Source organism: Drechmeria coniospora, chromosome 02, assembly GCF_001625195.1.
Source record: "Drechmeria coniospora strain ARSEF 6962 chromosome 02, whole genome shotgun sequence".
Classification (NCBI taxonomy): Eukaryota; Fungi; Ascomycota; class Sordariomycetes; order Hypocreales; family Ophiocordycipitaceae; genus Drechmeria; species Drechmeria coniospora.
The window spans coordinates 8,398,133-8,422,021 of NC_054390.1; the positions used below are offsets into that span (position 1 = coordinate 8,398,133).

General features: G+C 58.8%; 8 protein-coding genes across 8 annotated transcripts; 6 read left to right on the forward strand and 2 right to left on the reverse strand.

The window, feature by feature from the left end:
- Window positions 1-576: 576 nt before the first annotated feature.
- On the forward strand, window positions 577-861 carry DCS_05433 (uncharacterized protein; the record flags this gene model as incomplete). The annotated part of the gene is made up of 1 exon (XM_040802737.1): window positions 577-861. The coding sequence occupies one exon, from the start codon at window positions 577-579 to the stop codon at window positions 859-861; it is 285 nt and encodes a 94-aa protein (XP_040657770.1).
- A 2,084-nt stretch (window positions 862-2,945) lies between these two features.
- Window positions 2,946-3,667, reverse strand: DCS_05434 (uncharacterized protein; the record flags this gene model as incomplete). Its single annotated transcript, XM_040802738.1, has 2 exons — window positions 2,946-3,407; window positions 3,572-3,667. The coding sequence occupies 2 exons, from the start codon at window positions 3,665-3,667 to the stop codon at window positions 2,946-2,948; spliced, it is 558 nt and encodes a 185-aa protein (XP_040657771.1).
- Window positions 3,668-4,165: 498 nt separating this feature from the next.
- On the forward strand, window positions 4,166-5,278 carry DCS_05435 (uncharacterized protein; the record flags this gene model as incomplete). The annotated part of the gene is made up of 1 exon (XM_040802739.1): window positions 4,166-5,278. One exon carries the CDS (start codon window positions 4,166-4,168, stop codon window positions 5,276-5,278), a length of 1,113 nt encoding a protein of 370 aa, XP_040657772.1.
- A 5,431-nt stretch (window positions 5,279-10,709) lies between these two features.
- Window positions 10,710-11,552, forward strand: DCS_05436 (putative histidine phosphotransferase HPT1p; the record flags this gene model as incomplete). Its single annotated transcript, XM_040802740.1, has 3 exons — window positions 10,710-10,730; window positions 10,787-10,977; window positions 11,279-11,552. 3 exons carry the CDS (start codon window positions 10,710-10,712, stop codon window positions 11,550-11,552), a joined length of 486 nt encoding a protein of 161 aa, XP_040657773.1.
- A 1,529-nt stretch (window positions 11,553-13,081) lies between these two features.
- Window positions 13,082-13,822, forward strand: DCS_05437 (uncharacterized protein; the record flags this gene model as incomplete). Its single annotated transcript, XM_040802741.1, has 1 exon — window positions 13,082-13,822. One exon carries the CDS (start codon window positions 13,082-13,084, stop codon window positions 13,820-13,822), a length of 741 nt encoding a protein of 246 aa, XP_040657774.1.
- Window positions 13,823-14,627: 805 nt separating this feature from the next.
- Window positions 14,628-16,530, forward strand: DCS_05438 (uncharacterized protein; the record flags this gene model as incomplete). Its single annotated transcript, XM_040802742.1, has 4 exons — window positions 14,628-15,444; window positions 15,489-15,722; window positions 15,793-16,192; window positions 16,272-16,530. 4 exons carry the CDS (start codon window positions 14,628-14,630, stop codon window positions 16,528-16,530), a joined length of 1,710 nt encoding a protein of 569 aa, XP_040657775.1.
- A 1,880-nt stretch (window positions 16,531-18,410) lies between these two features.
- Window positions 18,411-19,244, forward strand: DCS_05439 (uncharacterized protein; the record flags this gene model as incomplete). Its single annotated transcript, XM_040802743.1, has 1 exon — window positions 18,411-19,244. One exon carries the CDS (start codon window positions 18,411-18,413, stop codon window positions 19,242-19,244), a length of 834 nt encoding a protein of 277 aa, XP_040657776.1.
- A 1,905-nt stretch (window positions 19,245-21,149) lies between these two features.
- On the reverse strand, window positions 21,150-23,387 carry DCS_05440 (PP-loop family protein; the record flags this gene model as incomplete). Its single annotated transcript, XM_040802744.1, has 1 exon — window positions 21,150-23,387. The coding sequence occupies one exon, from the start codon at window positions 23,385-23,387 to the stop codon at window positions 21,150-21,152; it is 2,238 nt and encodes a 745-aa protein (XP_040657777.1).
- Window positions 23,388-23,889: the final 502 nt, after the last annotated feature.

Consider the following 23,889-nt stretch of genomic DNA (forward strand, 5'->3'; position numbering starts at 1 on the left):
GGATGGACAATTTCTCGAGCAAGGTCCCCGGTACAGTGTACATGTTATCTTATCAGTGCACCTAGTGTTGGTCTGGGCGTGCCGGCTCTAGCCTTAACACTGACGCCCCGAGGCAGAAGTACACGGTACTTGTGCTCGCACCATCCGTACGGAGTATTCCGTACAGTAATAATAATTACTGCACGAGCAAATACTTACCTGCACATGCAATAACTGTACTTGGTTGTATTACGGAGTACTCCGTATTTGTATTAATACCGATGACCTGAATTTGCAAAAACACCAGCATCATACTGGGACCGTACGAGTGAATATTACTAGAGGCAGACAGGATCGAGAGCTCCTTGCCGTTTCACCCACGCGTGCTTCTTCCGAAAGTGTCAATTGGCCATTGGGAATCGGCACGGAAGCAACGAGTAAGGAGATGGTGATGGAGCATATGTGGCAGGAAGCGGCCAAAGGCGAGCCGTCAACGCATCACCCGGTATCGCCAACCTAGCAAAGCGTCCGAGCCTTGCAGGCGCGCTACCATGAAGCCCGGAACGGTTCGGAGCCGAGGCTCGTCTACGAGTACCCATGCCCTGCGAAGCAGCAACGACGGAGATGGCCATGACTGCAGGAGGCGACGGCGACTGGTCGACGCTGTCGAGGGAACCGACAAACGAGATGATTCTCAACACTGGCATCTCCGCCGAGGGCAACGACACCAAAGGCGCAGCAGCGGCACGGCTCGGCGCCTTGGTGGACCAGACGACCGACGCATGTTCCCAACGATGTGATTCTCCTCGGCATCATCATCGACACGTGCGACAAAGTGCAGGCGCCGGCGATCAGACGGTTTATGGCATGGATGCCCGGTGACGGTCCGCAGCACCCCTTCCACCAGGGACACGATGTGTAGTTGTATGCGGCAGTCTGGCCTCGATTCCACGGCCCATCGTCACGACTGCATCCATCCGGCCGGCCGACGAACCAACCAGACGTGGCTCTCGCTGAGCGACTGCAGATACGACTGGATGACGCAGATGATACATGCCGCGAGGCTGGGTGGCAGACGCTGGTGGGACCAGACCCGGTGCCATCGGCGAGTGACGAAGCCGCGACCCTCCGCCAGGCCATGGCCAGGTGCTGGGGTTTTTACGATGAGCGGATTCACGAGCTCGGCACCATACCGACGCCTTGTCGTGTGTACTTGCACCCGCCTACCAGTTGAATTTCTTCTCTCCGTCGGCCCACGGATCAATGTTTTCTTTTTGCCTACTCCGTGTAGAACTTGAAACTCGTTTGGGCTGGCACTCGGGGTTGGGCATGACATGACGGTGCATGCTTGCTTTTTTTTCCTCCTCACCAACAGGAGCTTCGTCGCCATTCATGTGCTTTCGTTACCAATGGAAATGTAGCCTTCTCGAGCATCGCCATGGTCGGACTGATGCTGGATGGGGGATCGTCCGTTGCCTCGACAGACAAAGGGGAAAGATTCGAACAAGTAAGATGTACGTGTACGCTCCAACGCTGTCATCGGGGTCGGCAGTGCCGCTGGTGAGGAGAGCAAAGATATCGTCGCACGCCGTCGTCGCCTGCTTCTTGGGGTCCGCACTCAGTTCGTCGTCTCGGAAGGGTACGGGTCAGCCCTGTGCTCAAACTCTGCATCCCGTACGACGTGGCTGGCTCTGCTGCCGACTCGTCGACGGCGATCGCGTCAACGACGCCATGTTGAGGAAATGTTGCACTGGTGTTGGAGACGGTGGAGCGACGAAGCAGTCGAGCCGGATGGCCTCGGCTTACGAGCCCATGGTCGTATTTGGTTTCGTGCAAGTACGGAGCACGGAGGAAAAATTCCATGGCTGATGTACGGAGTAGAGAAAAGTAGGTAGGTGAAGTAAGCAGTATTACTAGGTACGCATACAGGTCGTACGGGCGCAGTTAAAGGGACGTGTTGGTTGGTGTTGCAGATCTACAAAAAAGTACGCCATGGAGTGCCCGCGTGCAGTATTACTAATTAAGTATTACTAATTAGTACAGGCAAGTAAGTACAGCTACACCTTGCAGCTACACCTACGACACAGAATGGTTCCAAGTCGAGCACATTCACCATGTTTTATGGTCAAGGACATGGCCAAGGACGAAAGGAAAAAAGCAAACAGAAAGTATTATTAGCACTCCGTACTCCGTACTTGCATGTTCTTGTATTACTCCGTAGACCAGCCACCACTGCTCACGGAGCCAGAGTACTGCAAGTAAAGTTGCCCTTGGACGCATGCAAGGGCATGTTCATGTACATGCACAGGTAATAATACTTAGACGTACAAATTTACAGTACTTGTGTACTAGGTACTAGGTAAGTACTAGGTATGTACCTGTATTCGCAGCTGTTGAAGCACTACAGTAGGTACCTACTAGGTTCTTACGTACAGCACACACACGTGCAGATGCACGTACTTGGGCCTACAAGATGCGTGCCGTGTCAGGGTGGATCGCACGGCCAGAGCCGGAACGGCTGCTGTCGTGCCCAACTCCGCGGCCCGTCCGCGAGTCAACGAGGCGGCGAAATGCGTTTGACCTTTGGTCGCTGGATGATGCAGAGACGCGGCAGTCGGTCGAGCCAGGCTGCTTGCAGACAGTTCACCACCAACCGCCACCGGGGTGACGCGGGATGCAACGGCAAGCCGGCTAAAAATTTGCGCAGTAGCAGTAATAATACGCAGCGCGTGCAACAGCAGGTGTCCGTGTACTTGGTTGTGCAAGTACAGTACTTGCATGTAAGTACGTAGTAAGTACGGAGTAGTATACAACTACCTACCTACTAGTGTACAGTACTTTGTGCACTGTAGCCTGTAGGTGCCCTGTAGGCGTGCATGTACGGTGGTCGCGCATGGAGGTGTAGGGGTACCATGCTTGCAGCTGCGGCCTCTGCACGCGGACACCGTACATGTACTTACTTGCAACTACACCGCCCATCTCTCCTCGTCGCCGTTGGGCACTGCTGTGTGGTGGCGGCTGGGCGGCTGGGCGATTGGGCGCCGGGACGTTTCAGCGCCGGCGCGCTGGTCTCCCACTGTAGCGACCTTCTGAGCGATGGTTCGTTCGTTGCGTGGGGCGCCGCACCTCAGACGACTGTCATTCGCCGTCGAACCATTCGACCTCGCCATCCGTGGCATCATCCTGCTGTCCGTTCCTCCGTACCGGTACATACTTGCGTTGACCTGGTTGAGATCCATGACCACCGCTGCTGTCGATTTTGCTGCATTTTCTGCGCCATCGTCGTCGGCATCGCCTGATTCCAATCTCACCATTGTCGTCGCGATGCCCGATGAGACCGAGGGGCAGAATTTCCATTGCTCGTCGTCGTCCCGTCTTTGCCGTCCTGGCCATGGTGGATCGACGGAGCCCTGGAGCCCTGGAAGCCTCTAGCCCAGGACCCTGGTCAGCCTCGGCCTAAGCCTCCGGCAAGTACAGGCGCATGTACACAGTGCATATCCGTTCTCTCGACGCTTTTCGCCCCTCTCGTCCGTCCCCGCCACACAAGGATGGCCTGGTAATACTCTCGCACGCAAATAGGCGTGCCGTGTACATGTGCGTGGGCTATCCGGCGTCGGGCCTGTACAGTGCCCAAAGTGGCTGCAGGTCCATCCTTGTTGGTAATGGCGTGCAAGTACTTGCGGTACATGCAATAATTAGTCTTCCGTACTCTACTTTCATGTATACTTACCTGTACATGTACATGGACTCGTGCCACCTGCAGAATGCTCGCTTCCCTGCCTTCATTCCATGGACGAGTAAGACTTCCTTTCCGCAGTCCGACTCTACACATACATCCACCTATACACCTACGAGTATACCTACGATTGCTGTCGAGCCCGGCGCAGCGCCCTGTGCCGGTGATGTATCTGTATTTATAACCAGCCGCCCTGACCATCAACATCCATCCCCGGACCCCCCTCTCCTCTCCGCCCTCTGGCTCTCTCCAACGCCGTCGCCGCCGCCGGCCTCCAGCCTCTTGCTATCTCGACTCCTCTACCTGCCTCGCTACCGTTCGTCGTAGGCTCGCGACCGCCGTCCCTCTCATCGGCCTCGACGCAGCATCGCCAGCCACCTCGATAGCCACCGTCGCCCTCGCCGTTCCTCACCACCGCCCTCGCCGTTCCTCGCCACCACCGTCGTCGTCATGGATGTCGCCTACAGCCCCCGCGCTCTTCGCGAGCGACGCAAGAGCCGGTCGTCGACCAACATCAACCATCTGTCCCTCGCCCCCTTGACCGTCAAGCTCCCCCTCGACGATGCCGACAATCTCCCCGACGGCCACACGCACCAGACCATGTCCTACCTGCAAGGCAAGTCGGCACCGACGACGCCTCGCCTCCTCTCGCGCTCCACGACCCCCTCCCGCTCCCGCTCCCATCAACGAAATCCCTCGGCCCCCAGCGGCGCCGTCTCCAAGAGCAAGTCTTCGACCCACCTCGCCGCGCGGAAGCCCATGTCCGGCTCGGTCACGCCGAGGCGCCGGAGGGACGATCGGTCCGTCCCCGCCGCCGTCGACGACAGCGACTGGATCCTCCGCACCGGCGCCCTCATGAGCTCCGAGGCGCGCGAGTACAAGGGCCAGACCTGGCTCGTCTCGCGCCAGAGCTCCACGAGCCTCGCCGGCATGCGGGACGTCGACGAGGTCGTCTTCGAGCAGGAGCTCGCCCGCGAGCGCGAGCTGCACAGCCGACGCGGCAGCTCCGCCCTCGCCGACGACGACGCAACCCCCAACGGCAGCCGCTTCCCCAGCCGCTTCCAGAGCCGGTCCCACAGCCTCGTCGACGGCCGCAGCCGCGCGGCGACGCCCCTCGACCACGCCTCGGCCGAAGGCTCCTACTTCCCCGCCGCCTGCGCCGCGCCGGGACCCGACTTTGTCAACCTCGACGAGAAGCTTGAGCAGCTCGAGGAGGACGAGGCCCGCGACACGACGCTCGAGGACGAGGTTGCCGTCCGCAGGCTCGTCCGCCGCGGCCAGCCGGGCAAGAGCGGCTCCTGGATCAGCAACGCCATCAGCTGGTCCCTCTTCTCCGTCGACGAGAGCGAGGAGGAATCCGACGACGACGAAGCCGACGACGACGCCGACGATTCCCCGACCGAGGACGAGCTGTCGCCGACGGGACGGCGGGGTCGCTCCGGACGCCACTTCGAGGGCGTCTCCAACGCACCCCTCGAGAGGTTGCCGCCTCCCGCCACCGACGAGGGTGGGTGGAAGGACGCAGCCTGGCTGCTGAGCGTGGCAACCAAAATTGTTTTCTAGCTGGCGCCGGGTCTTGGGTTGTCTTGGGTTCGTGACGATGGGATGAGGGTGCAGGTATAAAAAGCTACGTACCGTCCTTTCGCGGCGCTCGTGTTCTTTCTCTTTGCGGCGAGGGGATCGAGGGTAATGAATGCACGTTGGCCACGAGGCATGAACATGATCAAACCCGCCCTTCTACGGAAGTCCGCAGCCTTCTCTGATCCTTCTGGGACGTCATGTCACCGTATCTTCGCCGCGAACACATGCATCGTAGACCCTCTCTCCGAGCTGTCGCCGACGTCATTCGTCCATCGGCCAACAAACCATGCTGCCGCTCCCCAGGCAGAACGGTTGACTGAGCCCTGGACGGTGCACGGCCTCTGAGTTGTCTACGCGTCGGTGCCAGCCGCCACGGCGCGGTGAGGGGGGGTTGTACTTGTCCATGGAGGAGGGGGGGGTTGCGGCAGAGCAGTAGATGCCACCCCCATCCCACCGCCGACGGCCATGCATGCACCGGAGCGTGGAGGGGGAATCCAGAACTGGGGAGGATACCGTCGGCCTTGGCACATGCGTTGTCCCAAATTGGTCGCGGCCTTGATGCTGGGACTGAATATCGGCCAAGGGGGGAAGCATCCTGGTCGAGGCGAGGCTGGTAGGCATACGTACTTGGGTATGTTTTCAGCTTGGCCCTCGACTGCTCATGTCGTCGAGCCAGAAATTCTGGAAATTGAGGTATGAAGGCAGAACATTGGCATCGGTGAGAAAGCAAGCAGGGAAATTCTAGCCGAAGCACAAATAGGTGGAGAGCGGATATAAATATGCGTGCAAATCAACATGTAGTTAGTGCAGCTCATTAGAGAACTAAGTAGGTTAGTAGTAATATCAGTACTGTACTGTAAGTACAGTATTTCATCAGATGGCTTCTGCAAACTGAGCAAGGCTTAGCCACGCTTACGCTGGCGGTCTGTCCCGGGGCTGTCCAATGACAGCATGAGTGATGATTCTTTTTTTTTGGTCCAATTTCCAACTATTTCATTGTCCAAACTCGACTTTCGGAAACGTCGGGGACATCTTGATCGCAGAGGCCCTTGTATGAGGACAGTGTGGAAGCTAAACTTAAAAAAAAATCAAACACCAAAAGCCAAGCCAAGCCGACTTATGGTTCGGCAGGTTGACTTTCAGCTAGGACACGCTTAGCCTTCCGTTCTGCTCGATTCTGGAGTAGCGACGACCAAATTAGTAGTTTCTACCGGAATTCCGGATGGCTGTCCACTAGCAACCGCACTGGAATGGCACTGGTATGGCACACTCTGGCGTGCGTGCACATGTACTGGCCTAGTTTCGTAAAAGCGTAGATGATGGTGCGTCGGTGACGTTTAGCAGGTCTGATGTCACCGTTGAAGAATAATACACTTGGTCCGTCCGTGGTCTGGAATGCGGTCTGGGACCCGACGACACGCCAGCGTGGTTTCCAACAAGGGGTATGACGTGACGGCTGCGGCACCTGAATGGCGGGAGAGGAATCAATCCAATTACAACGGCCGTTTGTGCCGATTGGGTTCGGAATCGCGACTTGAAAGTGATGGATGGGCACCCTTGAAAGGTCAGCCGTTCCATGCATCTCCGTCCCCGCGGCGTGAGTATCATGCATGGCCAAAGGCAAGTCCTTGGACAGGTTGGGAAGCACGCGGACCAGAGTGCGGTTGTCGTCATGCGCTGCGTCCGTGTGTTCGAGAGCAAGTTTGTTGACGAGCCGACCAGATGGGGAGGGAACCATGGGGACAAAGCTGCCAGATACGTCGGCCACGGCATCGACATGTGGTCGGGGAGCCAGTTCGATCGGGCCCGTTCAACATGCACTTCCCAAGGCCACGACCATCTTCCTTGTTGGGACCAAGCATGCCGTCTGTTTCCGACAGGGCCGATGACTTGGACGTGCGGAGCTTAGCGGCATGGCGGCATGCCTTGTCCGCCAGGTCAAGCTCCAAAGGGGTGACGAGCACCCGTGAGGGCCGTCGATCATGGCCAGGTCTGGTTCGACATGGGGAAGCAACGCTCGAAGGGGCAGTCGGACCAGCGGGGCCTCAAGACGCTCGGCAACCGGTCTTGTGATGGCACGTCGGGTTGGCAAATGATTCGTCGCTGCAAGGCATGCACGAGGTCTCCGATCGGGCACGTCGAGGAAGCGCCGCTGCCGCCGCCGTGACTGGTGCCCATGTAGGTGCCGACATGTCGTACTAGTATTGCTCTGAAGAAGCAGGGAGCATGATTCGCATACATGAACCCGTACGGAGTACACGTACAGTACTGCCAAGTGTACGTTGTACTGTAGTTACTTGAATGTGCTTGTACATGTAAGTTCTGTACGAGTACTCCGTACCCCGTACTACCAGTCGCCTTTCAGTTTGCGCTCATTCCTACCTGCCTGCATCGTCACACACCAACGTAGCAGCACACCGCAACTGTACTTGCAAGTAAGTACAAGTTCACCAACATCTAACAGCACAGCACGTAGGTGTACTTGTACCTAGTACTGCACCTGCAAGTCTTGCAAGTACTTGCTGGTAGTACGGAGAAATACAGTACAGGTGTATGTACAAGTATCTTCTCGCCTCCTTCCAGGGCAAGGGTGGGGAAGCGACGACTGAAAGGCTGTCGGTCCCGGGGGGGGCAGGTGATGGTCCCGCTGGAATCCGATAGGACGGCCGGGGCAAGGGGCCCGAGTGCCAACTCACAGCCGCTACGGCATCAACAAGGCTCGGGGACGCTGTCTGGCACGCTGGCATTGAAGCAAAGAGGAGCAAGGGAGAGATTGTGTGGGTGGTATTCGGGGCACAAGGTCACACTCTTCACCGTTGGTCGCCTGTCGACGAAACGAAAGGCTGCGGCCAACGGCGCTGGAGAGGCGAAAGTGCCCGGGCGAAAGCCTTTGTCTCTGCGGTTGGTGCGTGCCACATGGATTGGCTCACTGTGGCGTGGGCTCAGACCAGTGAGAGTGGGTTATCACGTTTCGATGACGTAACCGCGCTCGATTGCCCCTGTCGACACTTCCGTTGCCCACGCCAAAGGGAAGGGGCGGGTGCAGCGCCCGCCATGCACCTGGCTGCACCTTGGCTGCAGCTGCCCTGCACCCCATGCGTCTTGTGCCTGCCCCGCCCAGGCCCAGGGGGGGATGCCTGGCCTGGCTCGGCTTGTCTGCCAGCCACTGCTCCTGCCAGCGTCGTGGGCGCGCGAGAAGAGACGACACTCGGGGTATCAACGAAGCTCCGGCCGCATCACCAACATCCACCTCTGCCGTCTTGCCTCTGTGTCTCCGCACTTTGACTCTCTGCCATGGGCCCTCGTACCGCTTTCCTCGACAAAGGCTGTGTTGAGATTTGCATCGACCCTTTCGGGCACCTCGTGTTGAACCTCGCCGTAGTGTACGACGGGACGGCTTGGCATCGCGTACTAGCAGCGCCTACACCGTACTCCAAAGCAAACGGAGACGACTACGACTCGAGTAGAGCTTGCCTGGTCCCTGGCTGACTGGATCGTAGCGGCAAAAAAATATAGCACTTACGAACAACTCGTACGAGTGCGTGCATGGTGCGGTGCCCGTCCAGGCACGGGGTAAATACAGTAACGGACACGGCAAGTACATGTTGCACGCAAGGCACCTACTAAGTGCCAGAGTGCTTCCTGCACTAGGCCCCAACGAGAGGGTGAGAGACGGTCCCCCTATTCGGGCCATCCATCTGTGTCGGCACCAAACAGCCGTTCAACCACTCTTCCCCACGCCGTGCCCTGCCAGTCCCAGACGCATCGATTGCGTGTCCCGCCGCGCAGGCACCCTCCTCGGCATGCACTCCCAGAGAGGGGGTGTAGGATTGTCAGCTCACATCCGGCATCGAGAGCGGACGTGTTGGTGAAGCATGACCAAATTCTCCGTTCAACGTGCCTGCTTTGCCGTGACCGTCTGTCAATCTTCGACCCTACCAAGAGCCTCGGTCGAGCATCGACTTCGATCGGGACCAATCACGACTGCGGGTACACCTTGCTTTTTGTTACGGTAAGCTGGTATCTCGACCAGTAAGCCTTCTGAAGTTATTGTGGCGAGTCACAATAGCTGCCATGTCACCATTTTGGTACCGTCGCGCAACGACCACCTCGGCCCAGCGACAAACAACTACCTCTACCTGGATGGCCATGGCTCTGGCTGCCTTGGTCACAAAGGTCTCCTGGCCGAATAGACTATTCTGACTGCAGTAGGCCCTGCAATGATGAATGCTGCATCGCCATCTGGCGGTATTTCGACGATGAATACTATGGCTACTTTGGTGGCAGTAGCGGCCACTGCCACGATGGTTAATAGGCGCCATGTCTGCCCTGCTACAACGACAGTCGCCATGGCTGGTACAGTGACGCAACGACTACCAGTACATTGGTCGCCATAATGCTCTGCCTCGATGCAACGACCGCCTTGGTCTGATAGACTATTCTGACGGCAGCAGGCCACGCAACGATGAATGTTCCATCGGCAGCACCCATCTTTTGGCACAGGTATATAAAGAGCCGCGGTCTCCCCTTGCTTCGGCTAGAGTAAATGAGTGCCACCACTTGACTTTTCAGGGACCAAGTGGTCTACCTCTATCTTGTGACATCTTCCCTCGGCGACTCTGTCCTTCGCGACATGCTCCGTACTATACACCTAACTAACCTACATACATCTACTCCGTACAGAGTGCATACAGGTATCCCCTCCCCTTCGTCGGACCCCCCCCCCCCTCCTCCCCTCCCTCTCCCCCTACCCAGGGCACTAACTTGTCCTTGATCCAATAGTGCCGCCGCTTGTAGCTCGCCCCAACTCAACCGTCACGCAACAGGGTCGCATAGTAATTTCCCCACCGACGGCCCGCCGGGACCATTTCTCGAAACTCATCATCCACTGACGTTGTTCGCCAGCACCTCCCACCCTCCACCACGCAACTCCGCCGACTCCATTCAACCAGTCCGCCAGCGCCAGCGCAGCGGCAGAGCCGTTCGTTCCTCCTCGTGTCGCCGCCCGAGACGAGCTTCCGCTCCGAACCTGCTGCTTCCAATCCACGACCGACCGGAACATGCGAATTCGAGGCCTCGCATTCGCCCGCAAACCCTGAACCTGCCCTGTCTCGCTCTCGTTCCTTTGGCTTGCACCCGGGCCAGCCTGCTGCGGGAAGTCGATCGACGAGTGCTGTGCTTGCTTTCCGATTGAAACGATTCCACCTCGGCTGCCTCATCGGCCGTCATCTCGTCCGACGGATCCAATCCGTCATTTTCGCGTCCTCTCCACCGCGACCCGCTTTCCGCTCTCTGTGGCTTCCGACGCACTCATACGCACTACTCCTACGCACCCCTCTCCCGTGCTCGCTCTCTCACTTTTACCCCTCCCTTCCACCCGTCACTTTCGTGACAAGCATACGGCATCGTCAGCATGCCATCGTCCGACGATAGTGTTCGTAGCCGCCCGACCTGGTCCCTCTGCATGCCTCCACTGACGGCAGCTCCCAGACAGCGGCGTCGGCGCCGACGGCGGCAACCGACGACAGCATCGAGTTCCAGCTGGGGGACGCCGTCGACATGTCCACCTTTAACCAGATCCTCGAAATGGACGAGCCTGGCGATCACGAATTCAGCGCCTCCATCGTCTTTGGTTTCTTCGAGCAGGCCGAGGAGACGTTTGCCTCGATGGCGACGGCCCTGTGAGTGGACGACCCCTCGACTCCCCGAATCGCGGCACACCACTAGACATGACGTACCCGCGCCCATTTCCATGCCCTTTTCCATGCCCTTTACCGTTCCCTTCCCGTTTCCTTTCCCGTTCCCTTTCCCGTTTCCTTTCCCGTTTCCTTTCCCGTTCCCTTTCCCGTTCCCTTTCCCGTTCGTTCTCCCTCCTTTCCCTCCTTTTCCGTGGCAAAGGCGGCCCTCTCGCTCCTCGCAAGCCATTTCTTGCCAAGCATCGGCGCAGCGGCTAATCCTTTGCTCGCCTCCGTCGCCGGTTAGAAAGGAAAAGGACCTCGACCAGCTGTCCCAACTCGGTCACTTTCTGAAGGGTTCATCCGCCACCCTAGGCTTCGTCAAGGTGCGCGACGGCTGCGAGAAGATTCAGCGGTACGGCAAGAACGAGAACGAGGACGGGTCCGAGGAACCCGACTCGGAACTCTGTCTGAAGCGGATCACGGAAGCCCTTGCCGTCGTCAGGACCGATTACAAGGATGTCGAGAAGAGGCTCAAGAAGTGCTTCGAGAACGAAAAGGACACCACAGCCGACGCATAATGGCCCGCCACCGAATGGCAACGGTCGCCAAGCCGGGCACGAGTTCGGATCGCTGACCCGCATCGTGCTCCCTGCAACCAGGGCGGCGACGACGGGAGGCTTTCATCAATGGCTCGAGGGAAGGAAGCGAGGGAACCCGTGCGGCGATTCTCGACTTGGCCACCGTTTGCACGATTATTCGACTTGCCATCACCACCCCACTCGACTCATGCGTCGGAGACGTTGGATGGGGGCCGAGGCGCGGAACGAGTTCTGACAACGGCCGTCGCGGGAGGACGTCGGCAAGCCGTAGCCACTGGGCTTCGCTTGGACATTTGCGACGGACGACGGTGTCGTGTGCCGGTGCCGCCGCTGCCGCAGGACCAGTCGCTCACCCGCACAAGTGGTCTTGTGCCCTTTTTCGTTTCTCTCTCCCCCCTCCCCCCCAAAAATGCTGTTACGAGCGAGAGGGCGTTGGAGAAGTGGGAGGTTGCGGTCGTTTGGGTCATGCATTAGCGGTCGTACTAATATACCAACCAAGAAATTGGGGGTCGTTGTCTTGTATGCTTTACAACAACGCGATGGATTTTTCCTTCCTCATCGTGTTGTTGCTGTCGTCGTCGGAGTCGTCGTCGATTATTCCCCTTCTTATCTGCCTGTTTCGCCTCGAAGAAATGTCTTCCTCGGGCGGTTCGAGCAAACTGACGCAGGTGATTGTCTAGCAACTGCTGTCATATGCGTATGAAAGAGCCGCACACTGTACACGTACTGTTCCCAGCGAGGCGTCCACCATGGTCTCGCGCGGGGACGGCCATCAGCTGACTGCGAGCAGCTGTGTCCCGAAAGGCGAAGTACTTACAGGCGACCAAGTACTTAGTTGGAGCCTTTTGGGGGGACGGTAATAATTACACCTACCCACGGAGTACAAGTGAGGAGGACGTGGAATATTGTTCCCTATTTACTTCGGGTTCGAGCACGTTGCACCAAGAATATTAACGCTTACGACCTACATGTATTACTAAATACCTGCAAAATACATGCATGCGAGTTGCATGTGTACTGTATTCTCCCAGGTAGGTACTTGTCGGGATGCAGTTAATATGCCTACTAACCTTGGCGCAAACGGGTACGTCACAGTGTGCTAATTGCTACCTAGTATTAATACCTACTAGGTACTAATCCAAGGGCTAGCGTTCTGTACCTGGCGCAACTGTACTGCAATATTAGTGCAGGTATGCAGCACTTACTGTACGTACGCATACTTACCTGAACTGTACTGTCCAGGCTACAGTACATATTACAGTGCAGCACGTGCAAGTACAGCAAGTACAAGTACAAATACGTCGCTCGCTGGTTGGTTATCCTGGGAGACTCTACCATCCCAGCTCGAGCCAAAGTAGTCAAACCGTCAGGAAGGGGTTCGTCTTCGCCTGCCAACAACCTCTACGATCTTTGGGATATGATGCAAACGAATTAGTTGAGCACCAAGCTTGTGTCAAAACGGAGAAAGACAGGTTACGGAGCAGACGCAGACGAGACGGACGGTGGCCATGCCACCACCAACGCATTTCCTGTGCATCCCTCTGTCGTCGCCGTCGCTCGCCCGAAGCTGGGCATCCTTCCGGGCCGATGTCGCGGGCACCGAGGCCTACGGGGTACCCGAGGACGCGGTGCGACCGCTGGGCACGCTCCATCTGACTCTGGGCGTCATGCGGCTGGAGCGGGACAGCCTGGCGCGGGCGGTGGAGGTGCTCGAGGGCCTGCGCCCGCGGGAGGTGCTCGAGGCGCTGCGGGCAGAGCGGCGGCCGTCGTCGTCCAACTCCTTGTCATTTTCGGCCTCCTCGTCCGCTTCGTCCTCGTCGAGCGGGACGCTGCGGCTGCCGGTGACGATGCGCGGCCTGCACGCCATGCCAGCGGCGTCGAGGGCGACGGTGCTCTACGCGCCGCCAGCCGACGGAGAGGGCCTGCTCCGTGGCTTTTGCGACCGGCTCCGCGCCTCCTTTCTGTCCTCCGGCCTCATGGTGAAGGAGGATCGGCCGCTGCTGCTGCACGCCACCGTCGTGAACACGATATACTCCAAGGCGGGGCCGAAGGGAGGCCGGGGCGGGAGAGGGAGGAATCGTCCGAGGCTGGTCATGGATGCGCGGGAGCTGCTGCGTCGGTACGACGATCACATTTGGGCCGAGGACCTGACCGTCACCAAGATTGCCCTCTGCCGGATGGGCGCAAAGGCCGTCGAGGGAAGCGATGGGGACCAGGCCTATGAGGTCGAGGCCGAGACTGAGATGTGACATCGGATCATGGTTGGTCATCGGATGGCGCTCCTGTCCATGCTAAAGCTGCTGCCTGGAGGGACCCCGAGAGGTTGCGAGAGAGGCCGCCACCCCCCGCTCTCGAGGTCGCTTTCGCCCAGGCACGAGGCTTCGGTGACACGCTGATACTTTCGTTTCCCACGGAAGAAAATAATGTACTGATCGTGGATGCTAGCTAAAGGAAAGTCAAGGTTGCCTGCTTATGTGCACGGCTGGTGAATATCACGGGGAGGTTGGATATCGTTCATCAAGATCAAAGCCCGCCACTCCATCCGCCTCCTGGCCCAAGCACCCGACCCCACTATAATTGATGGTGCCTGCACGCTGGCGGAGACGAGCAACAACGTCGTTCGTTCCTGCCGAGCTCACTCTCACCCATCATAGCAGCAGGCAGGTGCGCAAACCCCACCCTCGACGGCACCTGCTTCACGACGCAATTGACTTCGCTTGCCCTCATCCACCATTAAACGAGCACAAATCAATTTCTTTCACCTCCACCACATCAGGCAGGCATCCGCCGACGGCCGCGAGAAGGCCAGTTGATTCTTCGCTCTGCCTTGGCCTCGTTCGTCGTGCTGGCCATCGACCAGCCCGCCTCACCGCCGGGTTCGGTTTTCAGCTCAGCCATGATGCCATGATGCCGAGCCGGCGTCTCATGAGCTGTGACCAAGACGTCGACGTCCAACGAACCTGACGACACCGCTCACGGCACACACTTCGTAGCCTACCCACAACCCATATCGACGCGCGGCCCGATCGCCGCGCGGAAGTTCGCCAGCTGGCCATGCATACGCCGCCCGAGAAACGCCGCGGCGGATCCCATGCCATTCGTACCGGCCCGGCACACGTACACCGCCAGAGTGGCAGCTCTCACAACGCCCACGGCGCCGGCGGCAACCTCCCGACTCCGCCGCCCCGCGCCGCCGTCGTCAACGGCAATGTCGTCGCCGGTGCCGACGGTGCCCACGACGGTGCCGGCAGCGGCAACGGCGCTGGGGGAGGCAACGGCAACGGTGCTTCGGGAGGACCCTCCATGTCGGACCGGAGAGATAAGGAAAAGGACAAGGAAAAGGAAAAGGACAAGGACGGTGGCGGCCGCGCGAGCTCGGGAATCGGCCGCACCGGCAGCAGCGCCAAAGGCAGGAGCCGCTTCGATGCGCTGCTGCGGGAGAAGAACGAGCAGATTGCGCTCCTCGAAAAGGACAAGAACGACATGGAGCGCGAGTTCCAGCGCGCTCTTGACCAGCTCAGCCAGAGCGAGAGCGAGACGGCCACCTTCTGGCAGTCCAAACACAGCGCCCTGAATCAGCAGTTCCTCCGCACCGACACCGAGCTCCGCCTGCTGCGTGCCGAGGTTGACCTGCGTGACGGCGAGCGCGATGAGCTCCGTCGCGGCTGGGAGGTGCTGCGTCGTGAGCTCGGTGAGCGAGACGAGGAGATCAGGAGCCTCCGCGCCCAGATCCGTGGCCTCAAGGACTTTGTCAGCACAAGTACGCGCGCCCAAGGCCAGACGACCGACGAGGTCTTTGGCGACGGCATGACGAGGTTGGGCAACCGCCTGCAGAACTGGGTCATCGTGCACTTTCGCAAAGCGAAGCTTGGTGAGTCGACCCCCCACCCCTGCCCGACCTCTGTCCTGGTCTAGCCGGTGCTGACCCCGGCCCAGCAGACTTGTCCGACGTCGATGATGCAACGCTGGCGGAGCTGGGCGAGCTGGTGCCCATGTATGAGGAGCTCGTCGACTCGGCCAAAGTACACCTGCTGCAGTCCATCGTATCCCGCATCTTGGTGGATATGGTCTTTGACGCCTACTTTGTCGGCCTGTCGGAGGAGCAGACGCGGCACGTTAGGCAGATGGAAGGCCTGCTCTCATCGTTCGGTATGTTGCGTGCATTTACAAGAAGATCCTGCCATGTCGTCCTCGGCACGCATGGCTGACATGTCCCAAGCCGTCCCCGACGAGGCCATCAATCAGTGGCGCTCGTCCACCCTCGAGCTCCTCCGCCACGAGGCCCCCGAACCCCTACACGCGGGCACGAGCAAGTGCGTCGAGTCGGTCATCGCCCGCGCCAACCGCATCCTCGACGCCATCACCGTTGCCTCCTCCGCCGACGCTCCACCGACGTCGTCGGCATCAAAACCACGCCCGGGGTCCGACGCACGCGACGCGGCGCTGCGTGTCCTCGTGAGCAACTCGGTGGAGCTTGCCCGCTTGCTCGTCGTGCAGAGGGCTGTCCTGCGGGTGCACATGCCTGTTGTGCTACCCCACCAGCAGGTGCTGTTCGAACCGGAGTCCATGGAAGACATTGGCGGCGAGGACGAGGACGCCCTGGCGAGGAGAGAGATCCTGTGCGTTGTCTTTCCCGCCGTGATCAAGAACGGGGACGAAAATGGCGGCCAGATGCAATTTCGGAACGTCATTGCCAAGGCCAAGGTGCTGTGCAGTCCAGGGCTATGACCACGAGCTGTCTGTCCGAGACACGACAGCGCATATCGCACTGCACCTCTGGGTTCTTTTCGCCAAGATCTACGCTCAAGCATCCGCGCCTATGGTGCACTCTCACCTACCAGCGGGTCGGGTGTTGGGTGACGGAGGCGGTTACGCGGGGTTACATGGCATGGGCATCTGCGAGACCACCAACCGCGAGGCCGAGGACCACCTTTTGTACCTGGCCGGTGCGTCCTGAAACTACGACAACAACGTTCCCGTTTTTCCATTGCCCAGATGAATAGTCGGCCGGACGACCACGCTGTACTCCCGGACCATCATGCCGACCGTTTGGTGCCCCATCCGCCAGGTTGCTCAATATCAGACCATTTCATGCCCTAGCTTCCGAGTGGAGACGAGCGAGGCCATGGCCTCTCACCGGTGACGGAGCACACGGGATAGTCTCTCGCGAACCGCATATCGGGCTCGTGTGGATGCGGGCGAAAGCAGCCCAGCTTAAAGTGAATATAATTCGACATGATTGATGGGTACTTGGACCTGCCGGCCATGCATGATATTGCTAGGCAACAGCATCATGAAGCGTCGCCAGCACTACGAGTTCCGCGTGACGTGCCGTTCGGTACTAGCAGCGAGTAGCAGGTGCAAGAAATCTCACGGTAATTACCGGTTTGGTTGGGCCTCGGGTGTTACGTACAATGGAGCTGCTCGTCAACGCCATGGTTCGGTGGCTGCTTATGGAATGGGTTCCTGTTGTGAGGTGTAGATCGACTAGGGATGTGGGCTGCGGAAGCGTGTAAGTGCAATCGAAGCAAATCTTCTTCAGCCGTCCATATGCTGGGAAATGGTACCATCGCAGGGTTCGTATGCTGAGCCTCATATTTCCGACTTGGTCGGTCCCTCGCTTGCCACAGCTCTCCTCCACGCCGTCGGCTGCAGCTCTCGAGCTCAGCGACGGTCGTGAGTGGCTGCCTCCTCCGGAGCGGGTGCCATCAATCCACCGTGTATTCGTGCACACACGCCTCTATGCAACTCAAACGAAGGCGACTGGGGCACCTTCCGGCCATCTGCTCCCCTGTCATGGCATGGCGATTCTCCAATCGGCCATCAATAAGGTCAAGTAAGGTCATGTGTTGATGACATGCAGGGAACAATGCGACCAGCCCGTGACATTCTCGGTGAAGTTGGTACGCATGATTCGTATGCTTCTCTTCAGCATCAGATACCGTCACCTTCGGATTGGTGGCACAGGCGTAACTTCAGCGCCGGTCCCGTCTCGATGCAAAGCTCGCGGCATGCCGTCCGCTCCGTCCGCTTTCCTTCCTTTTGCACGCCGCATCAGCGGCAACCAGTAATTTTGGCGCCAGGAAGCTCCCGTGGAGACGCTCTCCGGGTGATGCTCTGGAGCATTTGCAGGGGTGTCGTGCGTTTCCTGCAAGCCAAGATAGCGAACTGCCCAATACCGGCTCGAATCAACACTCCATGCGGATGCGTCCATACCGTTGTTAGTTCACTGTCCACAACGATGCATGCAGAGGTAGAGTCGCCGCGTGGTCAAACTGCTTGAGCGGGACGGCTTGTTGATTTGTCCAGAAAGCCAGCAGCAGATAAGTCGCCATTGCTGCTCAACTTCCACGCCCCTCCCTTCTCCAACCTATGCCCATTCAAACGCAACACCGAACACGGCCCAGGCCAAGTTTTTATCGTGCGAGATTCTCGAATCCAGTTGTCGCTGCCACATAGCTCTATTCTCCATCGACCCATCGGTAGACATCCGCCCTTTTCGGCTGTGTCGACCTTTGTCAAGGTCGGCTTCCGCATCTGGTGGCGGCGAGGGTTGCTTGGGCATCCAGCGACTCCAGCACTGGTAAGCAAGCTGTCAGGCATCCGCCTTTCCTGTCCAAGGGACATGACGGCGACGAAATCAGCTAACAGATGCTGCCCTGGATTCTCAGTCCTCGCGGCAAATCTGCTTGATCTCCGACGAGGCGTCCTCGACCTGTCGTCTCCGGCACTGCTTCTCTTCGATTTGCACACCCTGGGTCAGCTCCCCTTCAATTCCTTTGCCAACGTTGGCTCCGGCCTTTGGTTGGTGCGCAGTACTGTCGGACTGCTTCCACTATGTCGAGTTCACTCGTGCCGGAGGAGATCAATAGGTTCTTGGCCGACGTGCATCGGAACCGTAACGGAACATCTCGATATCGCACATCCGATACGACGGTACCGTTTGTCGCACCTCCCGGTCAGTACTATGCGTCCGAGATCCTACTGTCAGAAACAGGATCACGAGGTCGAGGCGCCGGCGTCCGGCGTCCGACGTCAAAGGGCAGCAGTGCGACCGAGTGGACGACGGTTTTCGATGACACGGACGGCTATTCGGTCTACTCGGCGTCCACTGCGCCACTGCCATACGGTCCCGAGCCACTGCATCTTCGGCGACCACCCGTGACGGACACGATCCCGTCGTGGCTTCCTTGCGAGTTTCGACGGCTATCGGGCTGCCAAGAGAATTTCGGGCTCGACGAGACGGATGAGTGGATCGAGCACATCACGTCGGACCATCTGGCAGGTGAATGTCCGATGTACAGTATCTGCTGGTTCTGCGACGATGCTAGGTTCGCGTCCGCGTCCGCACATGCCGTGGACAAGGTGAAGGCATTCCGGGCTCGCATGTATCACGTCGCGAACCACTTCCGCAACGGTATGGTGGCAGCCGATATCCGGCCAGACTTTTGGTATCTAGACCACCTCCACCTTCGGGGCTTGATCGACGAGAGAGCTTTCCAGCTGGCCGCGCAGCAGAGCGAGTCGGTACCGCAACCTCGAGATGTCATTTTCGCGGACCAGCCAGTCCGCACCAGGGCACGAAGCGAGGTATATAACGAGACGCGCAGTCGGCATGGCCATCAACGGGAAACGTACCGGCGACCTCGCATGCAAGGCATCTCCGAGTGATGGGTGTACTGAATGTCTGCTGTCTTGATGAGCCGGCGAAAAGGATAGCGGCGATTTCCAATCCAAGGCCCTTTCGACGGTCATTGGTCTTCATTTTTATGAGTATGTGCGAGGAAGGACATTTGCATCTTGCATTATCGAGAACGGGATCTGGCCTTTTCACTTTCCATATGCCGCCGCTGGCATCGCATCCTCGTTCCCAATTCGGGTCTGCCAACACAACATGTTGTGGAACGGCGTACGGAAGCGGTTTGCGGCAAGGCAAGCCTACCACCAGATTGCAGCCAGTCGGTGGCATGGACATGGGCAGTATAGGATGGTGAGGGATAGAGGGAAGCCCAGATACAGCATCTCTCTACCGTTCACTCTCAGGATAATGCCGTTGGAGGATTTGAGTGTTGTAAGCGTCTGCGATTCGATGATAATACGCATCTGGTGTCTATCCGAACTCGGAGTTTGGGTTCGAAAATTGGTGGATAGGCCTTTCTCTTTTCCTGTTTTAAAGATGAAATGATCTGACAGGTATCGCTTTTTTTTATGCGAGACGAAGGGGGGGAGGCGAAGAAGAGGGGAGGCAAAGAGGGAAAGGGACGATTATTATTCCGGACGATGAATCTCGACGTTGGTCGCCCCTGCCACAACGAATCCTAGGGGTCGAGTCGGTCGGTGTCTATTCGTCTCTACATGTATCATGTACATGTGTTTCAGAAACCTCTTCTTGTCGTCTTTTGCGATTCTCCCTCTTTACTCTCTGAGGGTGGGTGAGGGGGCGGGGGGGGGGGGGGGGGGGGGCAGTTCTTCAGGGGGTATATGATGGGAAATCGATCGGGAGTTCGGAGGGAGGGGGAGGGGTTTCAAGTTCCAGGGCTCATCGACCTCAGATTGTGCACAAGACAGTCGTCGATTCATGGTGTTTATTTTACCATCATGGCTCACCAATTCTCTTTCTGGAGGTACTTTCTCGGCGTCGTAGGCGTTGCTGAAATCGAATACAGGGAATATCAGGTCTTCCTCTCCCGCTGCGCCAGGAGCGAGCTCGTCTATTGCGATTCTCTCCACCTCGTGCGCTTACCGAACCCAGCCAGCTTTCAGCAGTCATCCATAGACTGACTGGCTGTCTGCCATTCCACCGCCAGGGCGCATCACATGCGCAGATTGGATGCTTCTGTCGAACTGTTGGAAGCCAACCAGTCCAGTTGGTGTCTTTCAATGAGCCTCGCAAACGCTCGTTTCCAGGCAGACCAGTGATGGCAGAAAGCACGCATCACCTGTGCTGACCGATTCCATAGGCCCGCAACTGGAGGGTTGTGTCGGAGATTGACAATCAAAGAAGCGGAGCGGCGATGCAAACTATGAACCGATCTCCCGCCATCCGTCAATGGCTTCGTGCTCGACTTCATGTGTATACTCCACATGTACATGTACATGCTGTGCTCGGTACTCTGTACTTGATTTATCCTTCAGCTGGTGCGGCCTGCGTCATCCCACATTCGATGATCTATCCGTCTTGTAATGCCTACACCTCCTCTCTCTACCGTAGCCGGAGTGGTGGGCGTCCGACTGAATATGATGTTGTCTATCTCAAGTATGTCACATACAAACAGCAACGGAGCGTTCAGCAGTGCCTAGCATTGACTCTTGGTGCTCTCCATTTATATCAAGGTGGCACAGATCTCTGCGACATCAACATGCGACATCAACATGCGACAGCAATATAGTGCTCGGAAGAAAAGGAGGCCGTTGCCGTTGACATAGTCGGTACGGCGCCCAGTGACAAGCTGTGGTTGGTCCTCCCTGCACCGAGCATCTTGTGATTTGGTGATGAAAAATTGGCTCCGTCGCTCTGACTCGTTGCCACGCGACGCAACCCATCCTGGGCAAGCTACGGTTGCGAAAGCGCGGAGTTCATCCGCTGCAGGCTGCATCTGGCTTTCCGGGGCGGGGCTTGGCCTTGACTTTCCGTGCGACACTCCGTCTCCTCCTCCTCCGCCTTCTCGACGCGCTGCAGGAGGCGCGGTAGCCGATGACAGGCCGCTTGTGGCCTCTGCGTCTGCGGAGGCCGAGCAAGGACAGGTCGACGTTCTTATATCTTGCCTCGTACCGGACCCACCTCTCCAGTCCCGGCACGTGGATGCCGAGGCTGGGCAGGGCCAGCAGCGTCTGCGTTTGCGTCGCCGCGTCGGCGCCTTTCGGGCCTTCGACGCTGTAGAGCGCCGGGAGTGAGTACCTCACCTTGCCGGGAGCGTGATGCTTGAGGATGCGCTCGAGCTTGGCTCGCTGCGTCGGCGGCAGGGCCCTCCGGAACGGCTTCACGTCCCGCGGGAGCAGAGGCTGGACGTGAAAGCGCGCAGGCACGCAGGCGCTGACCCGTATCCAGAAGCGGCCATCCCAGATCTTGGCCGTCTTCCACGTTCGCCAGTGGGCGTGTCCGTGTCGGGCCGAGGGCACGGCCGAGGCGTCGCCCCAGGCCACGGGCGTGTAGCTGAGGTAGCCGGGCAGCTTCCGCTGCGGCAGCGGCTGCGATGACGAATACGGCGCCCTCGCGAGAAACCATTTGGTTGGAAGCGGGCCTCCGACGGGCGTGAAGAGCACGGCAGCAATGGAAAAGGCCTTGGCGTTCTCCTGGTCGGAACCGGTGGAAGTGGACAGTTCCGGGAAGAGGCGGTCCACGACGGTGGAAAGATTGCTCAACGGTGGCGGATGAAGCTCGGGGGTGACAAAGTCGATGAGCTTCCGGATGGCAATCGCGGCCATGGCTCGTCTATGCGGCCTGCGAGCTTCGTCTCTTGCCGAGTCATAGAGCCGCCTGACCTTGGGCAGCCTCGTGGGCAAGGATGGAAGGTTCACGAGAAGCGTTCCGGCGTTGGGATCGAAATCTTGGATGACGGCCTCTCGCATCAGCCAACGGTGGGCCTCGGCCTCCTCCCGCGTCGCCTTGCGCTTCGCTCTCCGACACAAGGCCAGGATGGCTGGCTTTTGCAGCGCTCGAGGCAGCGTGCAGGACTTGGCCACGTGCCGAACGGCGTTGCGGGTCGTCAACGTTGCATCGGCGTTGGTGCGGTCCTCGAACCATGGAATCTTGTTGGCTTCGCAGGTGGCGATGAGCCTGTCCTTGTCGAAGGCGAGCAGCGGACGGTAGATTGTCACTCCGCCGTCTTCGCTGCTGAGCGGGGTCAGGTACGGAAGTCGAGGGTCCGCGTCGGGAACGTCATGGCCGGGAAACGGCATCGACAGGCCGTCGACACCCAGGCAGGTCCGGATCTGGTGCCAGGACTCCTCCTTGAAGTCGTGGGTCAGGATCCATCGCAGCCGCCTCAGCTCCCTGTTGGGCGGCTTGAAGCTCAAAAAGGGATTCCGCTGCCGCTGGTCGTCGAGCAGCCCGCTCTTGTAGACGCCGTGCAGTTCGTAGCACTCGGGGATCGGGTTGGTCTCGGGGATGCCTCGCAAGCCTCGGTAGCCATGCCCCGCGAGCAGACGCATCAAGACCGTCTCGTACTGGTCATCGGAATGGTGAGCGAAGAAGAGGCTGCTGGACTGGAGGTGCCGACAACTGAGGCCAAGAATCTGGTACCGCAGCGTGCGTGCCACGCTCTCGAGGTTGGGCAGCTGGGAGGGGTCCGCCATGGTCATCGTCGTCGACTCCTTGTCTCGATCGGGGACGGCGCCCTTCCAATTCAGCTGCTTGACGATGGCCTTGAGACCCATCTTCTGGAGCTCCTGGGCCACGCGGGACGCTTCCCGAGCACTGCCTTGCCGCAGCTGGTGGTCGATGACAAGGCAGTAGGCGCTTTCGGCCGGGTTGTCGGCAATTTTGATGCCTCGATGGGTCTTGAGCAGCTTGGAGAAGAGGAAGGCCATGGCCATGGAGTCGACTCCTCCGCTCACGGCGAGGGCTAGAACGAAATAGACTGTCAGCACCTTGACGAGCAGCAGGAGGGAGGCGAGCACGAGAACGACGAGGGGCGTGAGCACGAGCCCGAGCGGGAGTTGAAGGCGACGACAAACCGACGTACCGACTCGCCGTGGCCGCGCATGGCGGACGGCGGGAAACCGCGGCGGACAGACGGCCTCGACCGCATCCCGAAACTCGAGGGCAGAGATGGGTTTGGGACCGTGGTGAAAGACACGGGTAGGCACGCTCATTCCATCGCAGGTGCACAGGACCGGACACTGGACGCAACGATTCCACCGCCTTTTTTGGTGTTGACGCTTGTGGCGTTCATCGCCTGCTCCTCCGCTCCTCGCTGTCGGGCGCCGGAACGGAGAAAGGGACCGGAACGGAGTGGGAAGACCCGCCAAGCCAGGCCATCGAAGACAGGCCTCGGGTGGAACCGACTGGAACCAAATGGCAGCTCCATCGGGGCTCAGTTAGTGAAGCCGAGGAGGCTGGACGACTAACTCTAGTACGCCGATCTGAAAGTCGTGAAGTAGCGATACATGCAATTCGCAAGCCTACCGATGTGCCGCATTTTCCGTCGCAACCAACGTCCTAGTCAGCCGCCTGTCGAGTCTCGCAAGGATCACGCGAACGCAATGTCATGTACGGAGTACCGACAGTACCGTACAGATCACTTGGCACCATTAGAAACCACACCTACAGTAGTACTCTGTACTCCGTACGGAGTACTCCGTACTAGGTACCTAT